The 17,610-nt window shown below is 33.8% G+C and overlaps 3 protein-coding genes across 4 annotated transcripts; 2 read left to right on the top strand and 1 right to left on the bottom strand.

Moving 5' to 3' along the window:
* Positions 1 to 290: 290 nt before the first annotated feature.
* l(3)07882 (Nucleolar protein 14 homolog l(3)07882) lies at positions 291 to 6,009 on the bottom strand. Its single transcript, XM_076130578.1, has 10 exons — positions 5,752 to 6,009; positions 5,275 to 5,468; positions 4,908 to 4,999; positions 4,246 to 4,577; positions 3,792 to 3,937; positions 3,417 to 3,532; positions 2,579 to 3,099; positions 1,294 to 2,285; positions 795 to 950; positions 291 to 422 (listed from the first exon to the last, which is right to left on the bottom strand). Exons 1-10 carry the CDS (start codon positions 5,944 to 5,946, stop codon positions 332 to 334), a joined length of 2,835 nt encoding a protein of 944 aa, XP_075986693.1. The 5' UTR covers positions 5,947 to 6,009; the 3' UTR covers positions 291 to 331.
* A 449-nt stretch (positions 6,010 to 6,458) lies between these two features.
* Non2 (upstream activation factor subunit spp27 homolog Non2) lies at positions 6,459 to 12,660 on the top strand. Its single transcript, XM_076130516.1, has 4 exons — positions 6,459 to 6,624; positions 8,112 to 8,362; positions 8,761 to 8,829; positions 9,056 to 12,660. Exons 1-4 carry the CDS (start codon positions 6,567 to 6,569, stop codon positions 9,326 to 9,328), a joined length of 651 nt encoding a protein of 216 aa, XP_075986631.1. The 5' UTR covers positions 6,459 to 6,566; the 3' UTR covers positions 9,329 to 12,660.
* Positions 12,661 to 14,817: 2,157 nt separating this feature from the next.
* Positions 14,818 to 16,651, top strand: LOC142983720 (zinc finger CCHC domain-containing protein 24-like). 2 transcript variants are annotated; one of them, XM_076130734.1, is made up of 3 exons: positions 14,818 to 14,899; positions 15,573 to 15,713; positions 16,517 to 16,651. In XM_076130734.1, the coding sequence occupies exons 1-3, from the start codon at positions 14,894 to 14,896 to the stop codon at positions 16,631 to 16,633; spliced, it is 264 nt and encodes an 87-aa protein (XP_075986849.1). In that variant the 5' UTR covers positions 14,818 to 14,893; the 3' UTR covers positions 16,634 to 16,651. The 2 variants fall into 2 exon arrangements, with proteins under 2 accessions (XP_075986849.1, XP_075986850.1); XM_076130735.1 differs by having other exon boundaries at positions 15,573 to 15,717; positions 16,517 to 16,644.
* Positions 16,652 to 17,610: the final 959 nt, after the last annotated feature.

Here is a 17,610-nt window from a genome sequence, read left to right as displayed (position 1 = left end):
TCAATAAAAAATATTTCGGATAAGTATTGAGAATAAATTCTCCTTAATGTTTTTTCTTATCATGTTACGCGGACAACGTTACATGTGACTAACAAATAACCAATATACACTCATACTGCTTCTTATTATTGCTAGAAGAAAAGGAACGTCTTTTCCGTACAGTACAATGCACAATGTATTGAACTTATTCTCACTCTCATATTTTCCACGATTTTATTTAATTTTTTTACAAATCTTGCTGAATTATTATACCATATATATTTTTATTAAGGAAGTAAAAACGCACCAAATTATGTACAACAATATTTTATTGTAACAAACATAGATCGTGTTATTTCATACGCTTCATTTTGTTAAGCTCGCCCTGCTGTATGGCCGCGTCCTTGTAGATCTGTTTCACCTTATCCTTTCTTATATTGTCGCTGAAAAGAGAAAATATATTATTAATTAACGCACTTATATAAGCTACAAATAAAATAAACGACTTAAATCTTTCGAAACCTTATAATATATTATGAAGCATATCATCGGGAGGCGAAAATTTATTTAAATTGTTAATTGCAACTAATTTTATCCAGATACATTATTTTGTTCTGGTACCAACATATTTCAGTCACAAAGTAAAGGTTTTGTATAGGCATATAATTTTGTTTCACCGGTCATGTCGGAATGCTATCCTACCGAATTATAATTTCGAATAATAAACTTGTAACGCGAAAGTTATGATCACAATGAAACTGGAGGAGAATCTAACAGAACCATTTTGTAAAATAAATAGTAAAAATGCTACATACCTTTGAATCTTCTGCCTGATCTTAACAGAGGCGATATAAGACTTGTCTCGTCTGATCTCTCTGAGAGCTCCCTTCATCTCCTTCTTATACTTGGTCTTCAACCGCTGACTCTCTGCTTGTTCACGCGACAGTTTAGCACTCTTGCTGCCAGTAAACCTGAATGAGGCAAAAATATTTATCAATTGTGATATTTTATTGATGAATTCAAGGATATTTTTTTAAAAGGACATCTTCCGTACATTGAATTGTTCTTCTGTTGCTGGGATTTCAGAAACAATGGACACAACATACAAGAAGATCCGACCATGAACTCCAGACGCAGTGGTAGTGGCGTAAAAATCACATTAACCAAAAATGATTGGAAACATAATTTATCTATGGTACCTTGTTTCTAAGTAACGAAGGATACATTATGTCAGTAACAATAGTCGCAGAACCGCATACTAAGAATATTTTTATGTAGGCAAAGTTCAGAAAAAACGTTAAAGAAGATACTTACACTTCCTGAATATCTGGTTCATATAACCTCAAAGCTTTAGGTCTTGGCTTCTCTCTGCACAGCGGAGTAAAGGTCTTCACCTCCAAACTAGACCTCATGTACTGTACTATGTTGTTCAACGTCTTACCAACTTTCTTAGGATATAAATCAAAGTCAATCCTATCAGTCAGCTTCAAATGTGGCTCAAACAAATACAACTGAGCTTCAATATCATTGAAATAATCAAAAAACTCCTTCAAAACTCCCATACTAGTCATCAAAATTTTAATTTTAAATTCATCATCAATCTCTTTCTGAACCAAACCTTTTGCCGCCATTTTACCGACGTCCATTTTCGAACAGTCGTTGTCTAAATTCAAAATTTTCGCGTCTTTATGTAACCTGAATGGCGGGACGACTTGTATTGGGTTTAAAACGCTTGTGTTCGCACTCAAATATAATACACCTCTTAGGAAATTAATTGCTGGCGGTACAAGTCTTTTGGATAAAGTCGTGTACTCTAAAATGAGTGTAGTTATAAATAATCCTCTAGATATTGAGTAAGCATCATTGAATCTTGATAAAGTTAATATTTCGGACATAAATATCAATGCGGGTGTTGTGACTGGATGTCGGAAATCTGAAGTAGGATACAGTAAAGATATTAATTTGAAAAATATCAATGTGTCCATATCGGGGACTCTCTTTTGTCGTTTTTTAAAGTTCCCATATTTTTCTTTTAATAATTCTACTATGTATTTCTTTGTAGACACTTTGTTTGTGTGTGCTAGGTCGTAGAAATATGGGGCTAGTTTGTCAAAGATTAGGAAGGATTTAAGTATGTCGCTTTCTTCAGTTAGTTGTGTGAATATATCGTTAATGTATTGTAGCATATGTGCAAATAGTCTGCTGAGTTTGTCTTTGTTGTTCTCTGATAAGCTCGGGTCGTAACTTTTGATTAGTTTTTGTACAGCCGTCGCTTGTTGCGATGGTGTTTTCCCTGTTAATAGTTCCTGAAAATAATAAAAGTATTAATAAGTACTTATAATTGTATATTACAGTTAAATCTATAAGCTATAGTAATAAGTATTAGCCTTTCAAGCAAACTAAGACTTAAAACAATGACCCTACATAGTTATGTGTGTATTATAAATTATGATCAATGTTCAAGCAGTAAAATAAAATATCGGAATGATACTTTGCAGGCCAGAGATTTCTTTAAAACCTTAATCTAAGGAAAGCACAGTCCTAATATGCTAGTCTGACTTTGACTTTGACTTTAATAAATATTTTTTTTATTAATTACCTTTAATTTATCACCTTCATTATTCTTAAAATCAAACAACTTTTCAATCTTTTCCCCATCATCAGCCATGTCATCCTCACTTTCAACATCCGATTCCTTTAAATCTTTCAAATCATTTAAATCTACTACATTTTCTTCTTCTTCGTCACTCTCTTCTTCCTCCCCACTCTCTTCAGAATCTTCTTTATTTGATGCACTTTCTTCTGCATTCTCAACTTCTTTAGAAAATAATATACTTTCATCTTTCTTCTTGTTTCTTTCAAGTTTAGCACTATACTGTTTATTTTTAATACTCTTTGATTTGGTTTCTTCTTCATCACTTGAATCATCATCAGAACTGTCATGATTTTGATCAGAATTTTCATTTTCACTGTCTGATTTATTTTGAGATGTTTTTTTATTTGTTTCTTTAGTTTCCTGTTCTTCTTCAGTTTCCTCGCTTTCTCCTCCTTCATCTTCTTCGTCTTCTTCGTCTGAAGTATCTGATATACCGTCTTCGAACTTCGGTTTGGCGTTTGGTACTGAAACAATATATAATACAGGTCATTTCGTTATAGAATTACTGGCGGTAAATTCACTCTCTGTATCATTGACATCATAATAATATGATCGTATCATAAGTGTCAGCATTTGACCTAAATGAATAAATGATTTGATATTGATTTTACTAGAAAAGTTAGTGATCTGAAGGGAAGTAAATATAACTGAACTGCTAATAACTCGATTCCCGCACAAAGTATCTAATTTCATCACTCTCACAACACCTACACATGACTGAGTCAATAATATTTTTCTCAAATTTGAAATGTACAAGGTAGATAGTAAAAATTACAGTTACCTGAAAAATCTTTGAGTACATTCTCAGGCACTAGAGGTTTTCCGTCCTTGTCGTATGCCAGCATGAAGTCCTTCTCATCATCCAACTCGAAATTGTCATCTAAATCTTCCGCGGATCTGGATTAATTACATCATTCTTATTAAAAAGCCTTTACTACATAACAATCCATACTTCATGAAAAATTTACAGAAAATAGTAAAAAAACCACAGAACAGATACTCATGCTCATCGCACAAATATTCGTCCCGGGTTGGTATTCGCACCCACCACACGCGGCTCAACGGTTATTGCGGCGAGGTGACCACGGTAACCACTGCTCCAAACAAATAATAGTAAATACCTTTGTGGGTTAAACATATTATACATATTCCTTACCTGTGTTTAGTCTTAGCCTGTTGTGTCTTAACTACTATCCTTTCATCTTCACCCAACATTCTCTGTTCTCTTTCTTTCTCTAACTGCGCCAACCTCTCTTGCTCTTCCTTAGCTTGTTTCTCGTCATTTTTCAGACCATCTGATGGCTGAAATACACAAATAATATTGCATAAAACATGGAAACTTTGGACATGTATCTGCCTTTTTTTTTAAATACATGACTACTCCCGCACTATAATTACTTTCAGTAGCGGAAACAACTGAATTAACTATATTATTATGTGGATGGCAGATATAATTGCTCCGCGTGGGAATCGAACCCAAGACCTCCCGGCGCCACTTGCATGCTCATTATGCCAGATTATATAAATATAATTAAAGAGTCGAATATATAAAATGAAAAACGAAACTAAACACGACGAAAGAAAATAAAACATTGAAAAATTCTACTCACAGTGCCTCTCTTCTCAAATCGCAACTCTCTCATCATTTTATCATAATCAAAACTCTTATTCTCTGCTTTATTCAACAACTTGTCTATTGCAGACTCTTCTTTATCATCTCTTCTCATCTTCTTAAACACAACCGGTTGTAAGTCCTTCCATTCACTGTCTAATTTCTCTGTCAAGTCTAGAGTCTGTTCTTTTTCCTTCTGTTTTTCCGCTTTCCTCTTCTTTGATTCCGCTATGAGCTGTTCTATTAAATCTTTGTGGGATTTGGCACCGTCTTTGGAGTCCGTTTTGGATAACATACCACCACCGAAGTGGCCTTCTGATACAAAATCATCTGTGAAAGGTAAATTATTTTTGTTTTAGTATGCGTCAAGGAGAATGCTGTAACTCATAGTCTATATTATACCCCTTTCCATTAAAAACCTTTTAACACTTTCGTTAAAGCATTAGCAATTAGGTTTATTGGCAGTGAAAGTGTTAAAAGTACATAAAATTGAATACTAATCCATATCATGTTTTATTAGACAGTCTGCTATGCTTTCACAGAAAGACATCTTAACATCTTTAAACAGTTAAATATTCAATGTTTTGAAGTTACAAAAGCATGTTTAACACAATGAAACTGTCACGAATATAAAAGGAACAATAAAAATTAGAAACTTACCGCCTAAGCCTCCAAACTTCCTTCCATCTTCATCCTCTTCATCATCAGACCTGGGGTCATCGAACTTCTCAATCTGCTCTAAAGTTTGACCTCTGAAATATAAGAACTCATGTAAGTATTATGGAACAGTATTTATGAAACACCAAAATATTTAAATTGCCTTATAAAGGTGTACTTTTGTAATAGAATTTATTTAAAAGTAGAATACTTTTTGTTGCTACACAATATTAATTAATTTAATCACATCCAAAAAAAACATCAGTAGCACAAAAATATTGTAAGTGTCAACATAATAAAAAAAAATGATAACAACCATAAACCTGTCCAATTCTTAAAATACAGACTTTATTAAAAACTATGCTCTTACCGATGAGTCAAGATTTCATCTTCAGCCAGATTATAGATGTTCTTCTTGTTGTGTTGTTTCTGACGTTCAGCTGCAAACCTTGCAATCATTCTGTCCTCAGCAGACAGTTGTGTGTCTTTCTCACCGATACGACGATCAATGAATGCATTTGTTTTGTTCATTAGTTTCATCTCAGTACCGAGGGTTTCTTTTCTCTGTGAACAAATAAAAAAAAACATTTGACTTTTTCGATTTTCCAGTACTAAAAGTATCTTATACGTTAATCCAGGTTATAAGCTAGCAGTGTCTCAATTTTTAATAATATCCGTCCAATAGCTTTTTCGTGAAAGAGTAACAAATTTTAATAACCATCCACACTTACAAACTTTCGCGACACTAATATGAGTAGGATGTTCAAGAAATTAACGTTTTCACATACGTAAGTTAAATATAAGAGTAGAAATATGATTTATTTGTTGAGAGATAAGTAGTATTTACCTTCTGAATAGCTTTAGCACGAGAAACACCAGGCAGTCCCCTGTCATGCTTCGATTTCTTGCCCAAAACTTTTAATTTCTCTCTGTTAATATGAACTTCGAATGGGTTGAGCTTCTTCTTATGGACGTCCGTCTTCCTCTTGTTGTGGACCTTGTCGGCTAAGCCCGAGTTCCTCTTATTTTTCACTTTCGCCATTATTTTTTATTCACAAATACGATGCACTCATAAACTTTCGTTGGCTAAGCATATATTTGTAGGTTATAATTTTGACAATTGACATTGACACATAAAAACGCGTGTTTTTGACGTTTTAATTAATGCATTCCTTCTCAATCATTATACAAACAACTTAAAATCAATGAAGTAGGTTAAAAGTTATGCGATTTGTGTGAATTAGCTAGGAACTAACGTTTTCAGATACTTGAAATTAATAGTAACCAAATATTGCAACTTTTGCTCACAATAACCATCATTATGTGATTTTAGTTTAACTTAACTTGACATGAACGCAGCTTAAAGTACAGTGTAGAGTAAAAATGTTCGCCATTTTGCGTAACAAGTAATGTATACCGTGCAGCATTGACATAAATGTGGTTTTTGCATAACGTTTTCTTCTAGACCGCTACAATGTGGTGTTTACTATACGCACGGTTTTGATTGGAGCATGGGATGGGGCCGAAATAACCCGAACCGGTCTTCGGCTAATTTCGTAGCGAAGCCGTGTTGCATCTAGCGCGTAGGTATATTATTGTGTGGCCTAGCACGCCGAGCCTCTCTGTGGAATCCGAAGAAAAGTACGAGTTCAAGTAGAAAAAATGTCAGACTCAGACAGTTCAGACATTACCCAAGCAGAACTTCAAACAGAGATTAAAAGTAAGTGAATTAACTTATTACTCTTTTTATCAATATTTTACAACTATTTAATCAATATCAAGATTGCACTGTATAATATGATGCGCCCGGGATACGTAAAATGGCTCCCAAAAGTACTGTAGAAGTGGAGGTGCATAAAATCGCAGATTTAAATTGAAATATCTCTGTATTTACGATGAATAAAGGAAAATGTTTCAAGTAAAAGTTGTTTGTTATTGAAATGCGGATTGTTTTCTGTCGTCGGTGCAATTTATGGTTATCTACAAACGCCTCTCTACTGATGGTTTATTTTTATACAGTGATTTGCACAGAGTCCATGAATCAAATCCTTCCAAAATGGAGTTTAGTAAAGTGCCTCATGTGATTTATTTATGAGGTTACATGGTTAGTTATGAATGTTTTAATGCAGAAATACATCAAAAGAGATATATTAGATCAACTAAAATAGCCTAAGTAAATAAATGTGGTATTTTTTTTGCGATATCAATGTGGTTGTCAAATTAGCGGGCTGCCATTGTTCGGTCGTAACACTCGTAACGTTTCATTTCACGCATAATTTTGATAATCGGCTTATTTGGATTGATTGAGATGAATAATAAGTTATTAAAAACTTATATTGTTTCATTATATGCAACTTCTTTTTCTCTTCTAAAGATATTCAATACAACGAAACAATAGAAAAAAATCAACAAAACCAAAATAAATGGGGACAAAAAAAAAAGATACCTCAGCTGCTTTTGGTTAACTGAGCAAGAACATATTTCCTGTCTTGATATTACCAAATAAATACTTCATTGAAAAAAATGTACTTATATAAAACTTCTTTTAGTAATGTAATTTTTGTTTTGTAATTTTTTTATATTTGATTTTCGATATCTATATCACCAAAAAAAAAACAAATTAATATTCTTTGGGGTCATTTTAATAAACAAAAGTATCGTATATAAATGTTACCCATTAAGGTCCCACTGCTGAGCAAGGGTCTCCTCCCGTAATGAGGGTTAGGCATCGAGTCCACAATGCTGGCCAATTGAGAGTTGGGGGACTTTTGCATGACTTCAAGAACTGTTCTTAAGAACTCTCTGGCATGCAAGGTTGCATCACAATGTTTTCTTTTACGGTTGGAACAAGTGATTATTAATTCAAATACTTACATAACTTCGAAAAGTCATTATTAGTGTGTTCTCTCGGGTTCGAACCTTGCTCGGGAGATACCAACTAATAGGTACCTTTATCACATATGTTTATGTAAAATAGCATTATCACATAATATTTAATCCGTTTAAAAATCAGATTGACCACACTAGGCTGCGACCATAATTTCTGAAATACAAAATATACATTCCGAGACTTCAATCAGTCATCTTATTTTAAACTGCGTTGTTTACTATACGCACCGTTAGCCAGTATAACCCTTCCCTCTTTACGGGAGGAGACCCGTGCCCAGCAATGGGACATTAAATTTATTTTATATTTTTTTTATTTAGGCATCCTCGAAAATGCGAGTCTCGAGAACACTTCAACAAAGAAGGTCATCCAGGCGTTGGAGAAGAAGCTGGGCATGGACTTGAGCAGCAAAAAGAAGCTTATAGACCAGTTGGTGATGGACTATGTGAACAGTTTGGAGTCGTCTGATGATGACGGCGATGATGAGTCGGATAAGGAGGAGGTGAAGAAGAATGATGATGATGAGGATATGTCTCCGCCGCCTAAGAAGGAGGATGATGAGGAGTGGGGAGTAAGTTATTGTTTTATTACGCCTTATTTTGCAAACATTAGGTAATTAGGAGGTGTTTCGTATTTCTATTACTTTAAAAGGTTGTACCGGAATCATTACTCAATGTAAGGATCACTAAGATTAGTACGGGTTTCTGCTGTTTTTCGACAACTTCATCTGGAATCATAAACAGAACGGATCGCGTAAAACACAAACAGAATTTACGCGCGAAAACTGGTAAGGCATTATATTGACACGAGAAGTGTAAAGTTGGCACACACAGCTTTACCAGGCCAAACATTAATGATAAAGTTCTTGTCTTATTATAGTTACAACTTATATTTTTGTTCTATTCTAATAATATAGTTCTTTAATTTGAAGTACGAAGTCTAACGATAGATTACTTTGTTGTTTTGCAGACGGCAGGCAAAAAGAAGGGAAAGAAAACACAAGAAAAGAAGAAGAAAACTCCTGCTAAGGGCAAAAAGGTAACATTTTAAAATTATCCCTAACCATTCATACAATGACATTTTGCCCAAAAAAAGACTGAACAATCAATTTTTCATTTTTTTACAGTTACCTTCATAAGTGAGGTCATTGTTGTTCATAAGTGACTGTTTAACTGCTAAGCTGTGATCTTTTCCCAAAAAAGCAAGGGAGCAATCAGGCCTTAAGTCTACTGAGTTATCTACTAAAAATTTATACTCTTTTCAGGCTGGAGGCGTAGCAAAACGCGGCAAGGGCAGCGGCTACACCCGTTCATACAAACTATCGCCAGAACTTTCCGAACTCGTCGGTGCCACGGAATTGCCAAGACACGAGGTAGTGAAACGAGTGTGGGCCATCATAAAGGAACGCCAGCTCATTGACCCTAATAACAGGCAGTTTGCGATCTGCGACAAACCTCTCTACAAGGTTATAGGCACGCAGAGATTCTACACCTTCGGTATGATGAAGTATTTGAAAAATCATTTCTTGGATGATTAAGGTATTGTTAAGATTTCGTTAAGGTTATGCACTATCGATTAGTCGTGAGATAACTACTACAGCAGGAGAAGTTAGGTGCAAGATAGATGTCAAAAGTGTTGAACTAAAATTAATAACTAATACTACTTTTTAGTTAGGTACAGAGCTAAATACACTTCTATTATGACATCTAAATCATATTCTATTTGGCGTCTATAGGTGCCGCCAAACAACTTTGCAACATCGTAATAAACGATTATCAGGTCCACTTAGAAAGAATTGCACGGCGCAACGGCAAGGTCTATTAGGCTTTCCTATTAGAAGAACAAGTTTTCTGAAAAAGTGGGTCTTTTTACGTTCAGTTTGCTTTCTAAAACACTAATGTTCAAGTTATTTGGCGACATCTTTAACATGCTTAAAATACTACCTAAGGAGACGCTGGCCAATCGCAATCCCGACTAATCGATAGTGTATGTCTGTCAAATGACATTTTTTAGCGTCTTGAATTAAAAATTGAAGAGTATTTTTCGAAATGCTTAGTTTTTCAGTGTTATGTGATCGTTGGTACAATGGTTAGTACCTAATATTGTTTATTATTATAATATTGTTGACTGTGTCAGCTGCATATTAGTTCTAACTTTATTTAACATTTGGAACAAAATCAAATTTCTGCTGAGTTTAAATGGCCAAGATACTATTGTGTTGTATGGTTTTTGCAATCAAATTTCTGTTATATTATACATTTTCCAATTTTTGTTTATAAGATGAATTACTTAGCATTTATTTGGCTGATTTTTTATTGTGTAATTCTATGGTTAAAATGATTTCTTAATATTATTATGTCATTTATTGATGAAAAATAAATCTAAGAATGTTCAGTTCAAAAATGGTACAGCTAATAAGTTCCTTTTTTGTTTTTATTAGAGCTGGCAACTTTTAGTGTCAGGGGAATTCCCCTACATAATATTATGCTCTGTTAGCTGTTATTTTCTTTTAGGTTATTTAACCTGGCAACTCTTTACTATGGGGAAGTCCCCTAAAGTTACATTTTAGTTTATTCTTAGTTATGTGATTGGACGTTATCAGCTGTTATGAAATGTGCATATTATTTGAATGAAATCATGTTCATACAAAATCTTTTTGGATTTGTCGAAAATAATATTTTTGGAGAAACATCGAATACAATTTAAAATGAAATTCTTTTACATTGTTCTTGTAGCTGAATTTTTTTTTCTTTGTGTACATTTTTGTAATAAAATGTTAGTTTAAAATTTATTAACTATACGAATTATTATAACCTGTTGCATTTTACAATGCATTCATATTGTTTTGTTAAATCGAATTTTTTGACTGTTCAAATCTACAAGTAACTTTTCTGTTATTTTCATAAATTTAAAACTTTCGTTATCATATTTTGATTGTTTTTAATCATCTCATAACTTGTGTCCGGAAGAAATCTGGATTCAACTTGGACCGTATCAAAATTTTTACATTTTTCGGACTAAGTACGGATTATTATCTTGTGGATGTCAAATTACGGTTACAGTTATATTAAAATTATAGTTAAAAATATCCGTTTCCAATATGAAAACGGACGTTTAATTATTTTAGTTTATCTGCTAGTTTTGAATAGTTTTGGTAACAGATACGGTATTTCCATTAGATTGATTGATTTGAACATATTTATAACCGTATTAAAGGTTAGTGCTGAAATAATTTGCAATAATTGACTATTGTTAACGTTTATGTTAATTGGGTTACTACCTAGGGTTATTAACCCCATCCCCAATAACCTACTTCCAGACAGCTTTATTAATACTACAGTTTAAAGTTACTAATATTAGTCTAAATAAAAATGTTGTATGTCTAAACTATAGTATGTCTATCTCTAACTGGAGATAAGTTATTGGGACTGTCAAACCACATTTGCATTACATAGTGTTTATATTATTAAATCTATTTTAATACTATTATATACTAGTGGTTTCACCGTTTATGTTACATTCTTTAACGTGCAGTATTTAATATTGTAGAGGTCGCCACTGTGTTGTAAGTTTTATCAACATTTTGTTGTAAATATTAGTAGTTATTTAAAACTATAGACCGATTATTAAAGATTACGGCCGTTTTCAATAATATAACTTCAGTAACTGATATGTCAACTTGGGGTTAAATAGGAACTGTTTAAAAAATTCTCAATTTTATATAAAAGTTGAAAACGGCCGTAAGTTTTTAATGCATTTAAACACGATTTATACATTTATTCGTCATTTCATACAAATAAATATACTTAAAATAGAAGTTTAACAGTCTGTTTCAATAATCAACCATCATAATATATTATATGGCAAATATCTAAGCAACCTTACGTTAGCAAGCTTCACTTTTCACATACCCTCTGAAGCACGGAGACGCTCAGCTCAAAACTCCCTCCCTAAAGGTTGCGCTTGACCCACCCCCGGTTTCTGAGAACATTTAACAGTAGTTTATCTATTCAATTGCGTTTTTTTAATATGACTTTTGACACTATTGAATAGATAAACTACCGCTAAATGTACCTCAGAAACCGGGGGCCACTGATAGTTTACGTAACTATCTAGTGCCACTGTACATTTAGTTATCTGTAACTGATGGTTGGTTATTGAAACAGTTAGGTAGAGGCTTTACTAAACTGTTGTCAAAATCTTTTGAAATATTTGTTAATTCGTCTCACTTTACAGTTGTATTCAATCACTGCTTGTAAAACTGTGCTAAGATCTATTGTTTTATCGTAAAATAAATATTTGAGAAGGAAATTGCAATTTTTGGCAGCTACGCCATAAATATCTGTCAAGGGATATTTACGGGCAATAAAAAAACTATTAGTCCGTCATTCAAATATTTCACGTATTTTTTTACTTTTCCAAGAAACTTAACAATCAAATGTGGTACAACAACAACTTTAAACCACAAAAGGTGTCCACCTATAACATTTTTTGAGTGGACTATTGACGTTTTACTTTGTTAAAAATAAGCCGCGGTGTGACGTCAAGTAACTTTTCACCTCAATAAATCACCGTTCGATTACTTACGAGAAAAAATACGAGTAAAATAATTTTCGAACATCGGCATAAGAACTATCAAATAAAAATTGAAAATATCCCTATTGTATACTCCTTGAAGTTATTTCGCGATAAAACAATCGACTTCAATCTTTAGAAGATTTCAAAATACAATGTTAATGCAATAATCGTTTAATTCGCTGCAAATATTGTTAGTCATAGAGCGATTTACTATAAGTGTTAGTTGTAATTATAAATGACTGATGTCTCGAAAGTTGTGTGGAGATTTGGAGAATAAAATAATAAATTTAAGTGTCGTCTTATTTTGTAACCTAAAACCCTGGTGATATTCGTCTATGACGGTCAATTTCATTGAAACCGGCCACCTGTGCTGGACTTTCATTCAAAGTGTTCAAGTGTGTGCACAAAACACAGGTACACTCTCTATTCCTTCACTCTCATAGTCCGCTGGGACGGATAACCGACACGACCAGTGAGATGTCAGGCGCAAGATCGACGGCTTTTCGTGCTCTATGAGGTACGAAGGTAAAACGAATACAACTTTCTAACTCCAGGCAATCACTGAGACATTTTTAAAAGCAAATCTTGGCTCTTTTTCGCATTTGATAACACTGGCATCTGTAACACAGCTTCGGCTAGCATAGATGTCAGGACAATGTATGGATATTGTAACAGATTTTAAGTCAATAATCTGCCTAGCTATCACAGTTCACAAGATACAGCCTGGTATCAGACAGACGTACGATACAGCAGAGAACGGAGAACACTAATAACATCGTAAATATTATTATTTGCGGGTTAGTATATCAATCGGGATTACACATCCCGGGATTGTCCCGGTTTCAGCATATGACACGCTCTCTCCAGTCATATTTTACTGAACCTTTTTTGACAAGACACGACCTTTTTTTATTTTTGAACTGCCAACTGCTCGAGAATGTCGATTTTTTGTACAAGGTTAATATTATGGTCGTAAGTCGTACCGTATGTTGTTCAAAGATTGCAAAAATCCCGCTGTGATATAAATAAAAAATGGAAATGGTATAAATAAGTAGGTAAACTATGTATTTTGTATTGAAACGCGCTAAAACTTGGCTGAACCTATCCTCTTGTAAGTTAATACTAAAGTTAATAAATCAATCAAAAAGTGTCAAGCAGTTCCTATTCTATAAAACACACCTTCTCATTAAAAATAAACTCATTGTTATAATACACAGGCTTCTACTGTTATAACAGAAACCTTTTTACCAATAACTCGTATTTACTATACAAAGAAGTATACTCATAATAATCAATGGCTAGTTCAAATAGGTACTTGAAACAAAACATATTGAAAACGACGCGACGTTATCACGATGGAAACAATACATAACCATATCTTTCTATGTAGGTAATGGTATATGTATTATATTGTATACTAGTAAAACCGTACAGTTTCACTCACTGATTATTCTGATTTGTCCCCTCCCGTTGGTAGTAGCGTGATTCTTTTTGTTCATAAAATCTCCCCTGTTATATCCGAAGGTGTAAAAAATCTACTTCGGTATTATCATTTACCCAGTTCCATAGGAGGTGAGCATATTGCTATAATTATACCGGGCACGTTACCAAACTCCGGACTAAGAACTATTTATTTTTTAACTATTTATTTTATTTATTTATTTATTTTTCTTTACCCGGCGAAGTTATAATTGACTATTAATTGGAAAAATCATTAAAATCAAAACCATATTTTTTGATATCAGTTTGATTTCAACGCAAGTTGAAACCATGAACGCCCATACTCCTTTATATTTAAAACAAATAACAAAAAATCAGTAATTTTCCTGGGAATAGAACCCGAGACCTCATTATTATCAGTCTTGTATATAACCGATCAAACTACAGATTCTGATGTAATCAATATAGCGTAATTGATATTATACGAGTAACTATTATGGTCTTCAAACTCGATATTTTTGTTTTCTAAATCTGATAATAAGTTTAAAACATAAGCTCGTTTAGACAAACAAACATCTCTACAGCTTTATTTATTAGTATAGATTCTACAAGCCACAAATAAACTTTCTAGAACAAAAACTCGCAAACACTATGAGGGAATTCCCCGCGTAGAGATTGCGTTCATTCACGAAAGAACGAGTATTTTCACAGGAGTAACGAGTATCGTAAGTACGAAAATAACAGTTACTTTGTAATTAAATTTAATAAAATATCGCGACAAAATAGTCAGGTAAAATTGCAATATTTTTCTTCTATAAATAATTGTACTATAACGATTATTGTTTCGTTTTTTGAGAGATTGAAAGCAATGAAACGAATTATTTTATGGAAATGAGTACTGTACCTGTTACTTTGCAAATACTAGTACGTTGTACTGATACTTTTACGTACGTAATCACTAGTAGGGATATAAAAGCAAGATGTACAGTGAATTTCGAATCAGTCTTTCTGAAATTTACAAAGAAAATAAAACAATTTTAAGCTTTCATTTTGATTGTGTTGTGCAGTGACCTATATTATCAAAATGTCGGTGAGTAAATTTTTGTTTTTCTAGATTTTCTTTTTTATGAGACGTTAAAAAACAAATCAGTCCGACTTCGAGGCATTTCCTTACATTTTTTTGACCTTGGCAGTGGCGTAACTACAGCACCGGTACTTATGCTGTTTTATTTTGGATCTATAGAAAATATTGTTAGGAATTTCGCGCGGTTCTTCCAGGTCATAGGCCTTCTATATATCCGTGGTTGTGATTTAATTTCGTATAGTCATTGATGTTCCTTAGTCTCTGCCTACCCCTATGAGAAAAAGGAGTGATATTATGTGCGTAGTCATTGATTGCAGGTGTGTTGTTTGTCGATAAGGAACCTCGACCACTTGTGTGAAAGCCGAATGCATATATAATTATATACCATTAGGTTACAACTGTCCAAAGGAACATGACCTATAATGCATACAAAATTACGCATTTTCAAGGATAGAACAAATAAATAGTCAGATTTGTGCATTAAATTAATTTAAAAAATGTAAAAAAATAGGAAACATGAAACACGCTTTCACTGAAAACAAACATCAAAGATCAAAATCCACACAGGAAAAGGTTATTTGGGCAAAATCCAAAATACAGACGTCTTGAGAACTTCCTTTTGTTTTCGAAGTGCGTTAATAAAGGTCAGAGGTCATTAATCCTTATGATTGTTTTCCAGACTCCGTACAAGGGCAAACGCAGGTGTTTCGGGGAGTACCGCTGTGATAAATGCAATCGTAGCTGGATGAGCGCCAACTCATGGGCCAACTTCGGACAGAAGTGCACCAATTGTAATATTAACGTGATGCCTCATAAACAGGTAGGTACGAGTAACGTTTTACATCTATACTATACTTATATATTGCACTAGCTGACCCGCGCAACTTCGCTTGCGTCACATAAGAGAGCATGGGTCATAATTTTTCCCGTTTTTGTAACATTTTTTGCTGGTATTCTGCCCCTATTGGTCGTAGCGTGATGATATATAGCCTATAGCCTTCCTCGATAAATGGGCTATCTAACACTAAAAGAATTTTTGAAATCGGACCAGTAGTTCCTGAGATTAGCGCGTTCAAACAAACAAACAAACAAACAAACAAACTCTTCAGCTTTATAATATTAGTATAGATATTATAAAGCTGAAAGGTTAAGGAAAAACGTGTTAAGTGGGTGTCGCTGGCCACCAGTGGCTGTGGTCGGTGGCCCGTTTGCGCCGACCCTTAAGTAGGCAAACCATTTATTTTTTGTATTCAAATACGCTAAATAAACCCAAAGCGGAGCCTCTTGTAAGTTAATACCTACTTAAGTAAATAAATCAATCAAAAAGTTTACCCTCGGTTTTTAACTGCACGTTTGACGAAGTGGTTAACGTGGTTACCTCGCCGCAATAACCTTATCGCCGTGAGTGGTGGCTTCTAATCTCACCCGGGGCAAATATTTGTGTGATGAGCACGAGTATCTGATCTGAGCCTGGTTGTAAATTTATCTATATAAATATGTATTTAGAAGTATATAAGTATGTTGATTAGTTATTTGGTTACCATAGTACAAGCTCTGCTTAGTTTGGAATCTGATGACCGTGTGCGTATTGTCCAATTATATTTATTTATTTATTGTTTCCAGACCCCGCTCGAGAAACCAGATGGATTGGACAAGAGTGACCCACTGAAGTCCCACCCTCAAGATTTGTGCGCTAAGTGTAAATCACTGGGGAGGTTTTGTGGAAAATCATATTATTAGAATAGTCAGTGTCATAACTATACGAGGCCCGTGGCATATTCATCGGATGGGCTCTCCCCCAATATAAAAAGCTGAACTTTTTTTTTTACAAATCCTTTGAATTTTTCATACATTTTTTAACTTGTTTATGCAACTGAGTGAGTAACAAAAATAATTCAAAGACAGAACTTTTTACTAAACATGTATGATAAATAATAAATGTTGGGAGTTGGGATTCTCCTCTGATCATCTGACTTGCCACCCTGTAGTTACGCCAATGAGAATAGTATTAAAGTAGAATCTAAAGCTTTTGACATAGAAAAACTAATGTTTTTAATGACTATTATAATTTTAAACGATCTCTAGTTATAAGATTAAGTTATGTAATTGTTTTAACCCGTTAATGTCCCACTGCTGGGCAAGAGTCTCCTCGCAAAGGAGAGAGGCGTTAGGCTTTGAGGCCACCACCTGCACTGCATCTTTAATGTTTTACAATAATATGTAATTTACTTTAGTACCTATATGCTAGATTAAGTTTTTAATTGATAATTTTGTTAAAAAAAATATATCTATACCAAAAAATAACACAAAATGTAAAAGTAATTATCGTGCCAGCCAATTTTGTGTGTCTGAATGTAGTCGCAAGCCGTTACGTTATATAATGTTATTGTTTCACCACAAAACGACTTTAATACAATATGTATATTAATTTGCACTATGAAACAAACAATTGATTATAAATACACGTTTTTGACCATATTTCAAAGACCTACTACTCATCAGATCTAGATCAAAACATAAGACTACAGGAGAACGCAAACTTTCAAACAAAAGAGTTTCTTCAAAATTGGTTCAATCAGTAAAGAGTTATGACGATACAAACCGAAAAAAAAAGTCAAACTGACAACCTTCTCCTCTTTGAAGTCGGTTAAAAACAAAAGTTTTAAGAGACGAGTGCGTTTGAGACGTAAAAACGACGGTGTGTACAGTCGCTTGTT

The sequence above is a fragment of the Anticarsia gemmatalis genome, chromosome 24 (assembly GCF_050436995.1).
Source record: "Anticarsia gemmatalis isolate Benzon Research Colony breed Stoneville strain chromosome 24, ilAntGemm2 primary, whole genome shotgun sequence".
NCBI classification, from domain to species: Eukaryota; Metazoa; Arthropoda; class Insecta; order Lepidoptera; family Erebidae; genus Anticarsia; species Anticarsia gemmatalis.
This window is presented reverse-complemented; position numbering and strand designations above follow the sequence as displayed.

Excerpts from the sequence above, each read along its gene's own strand:
- Non2 (XM_076130516.1), top strand. The coding sequence starts at position 6,567 with ATGTCAGACTCAGACAGTTCAGACATTACCCAAGCAGAACTTCAAACA. Across the intron at positions 6,625-8,111 it reads ACTTCAAACAGAGATTAAAA|GCATCCTCGAAAATGCGAGT; the intron begins GTAAGTGAATTA and ends TTTTTTATTTAG. Across the intron at positions 8,830-9,055 it reads CTCCTGCTAAGGGCAAAAAG|GCTGGAGGCGTAGCAAAACG; the intron begins GTAACATTTTAA and ends TACTCTTTTCAG.
- LOC142983720 (XM_076130734.1), top strand. Across the intron at positions 15,714-16,516 it reads ACGTGATGCCTCATAAACAG|ACCCCGCTCGAGAAACCAGA; the intron begins GTAGGTACGAGT and ends TATTGTTTCCAG.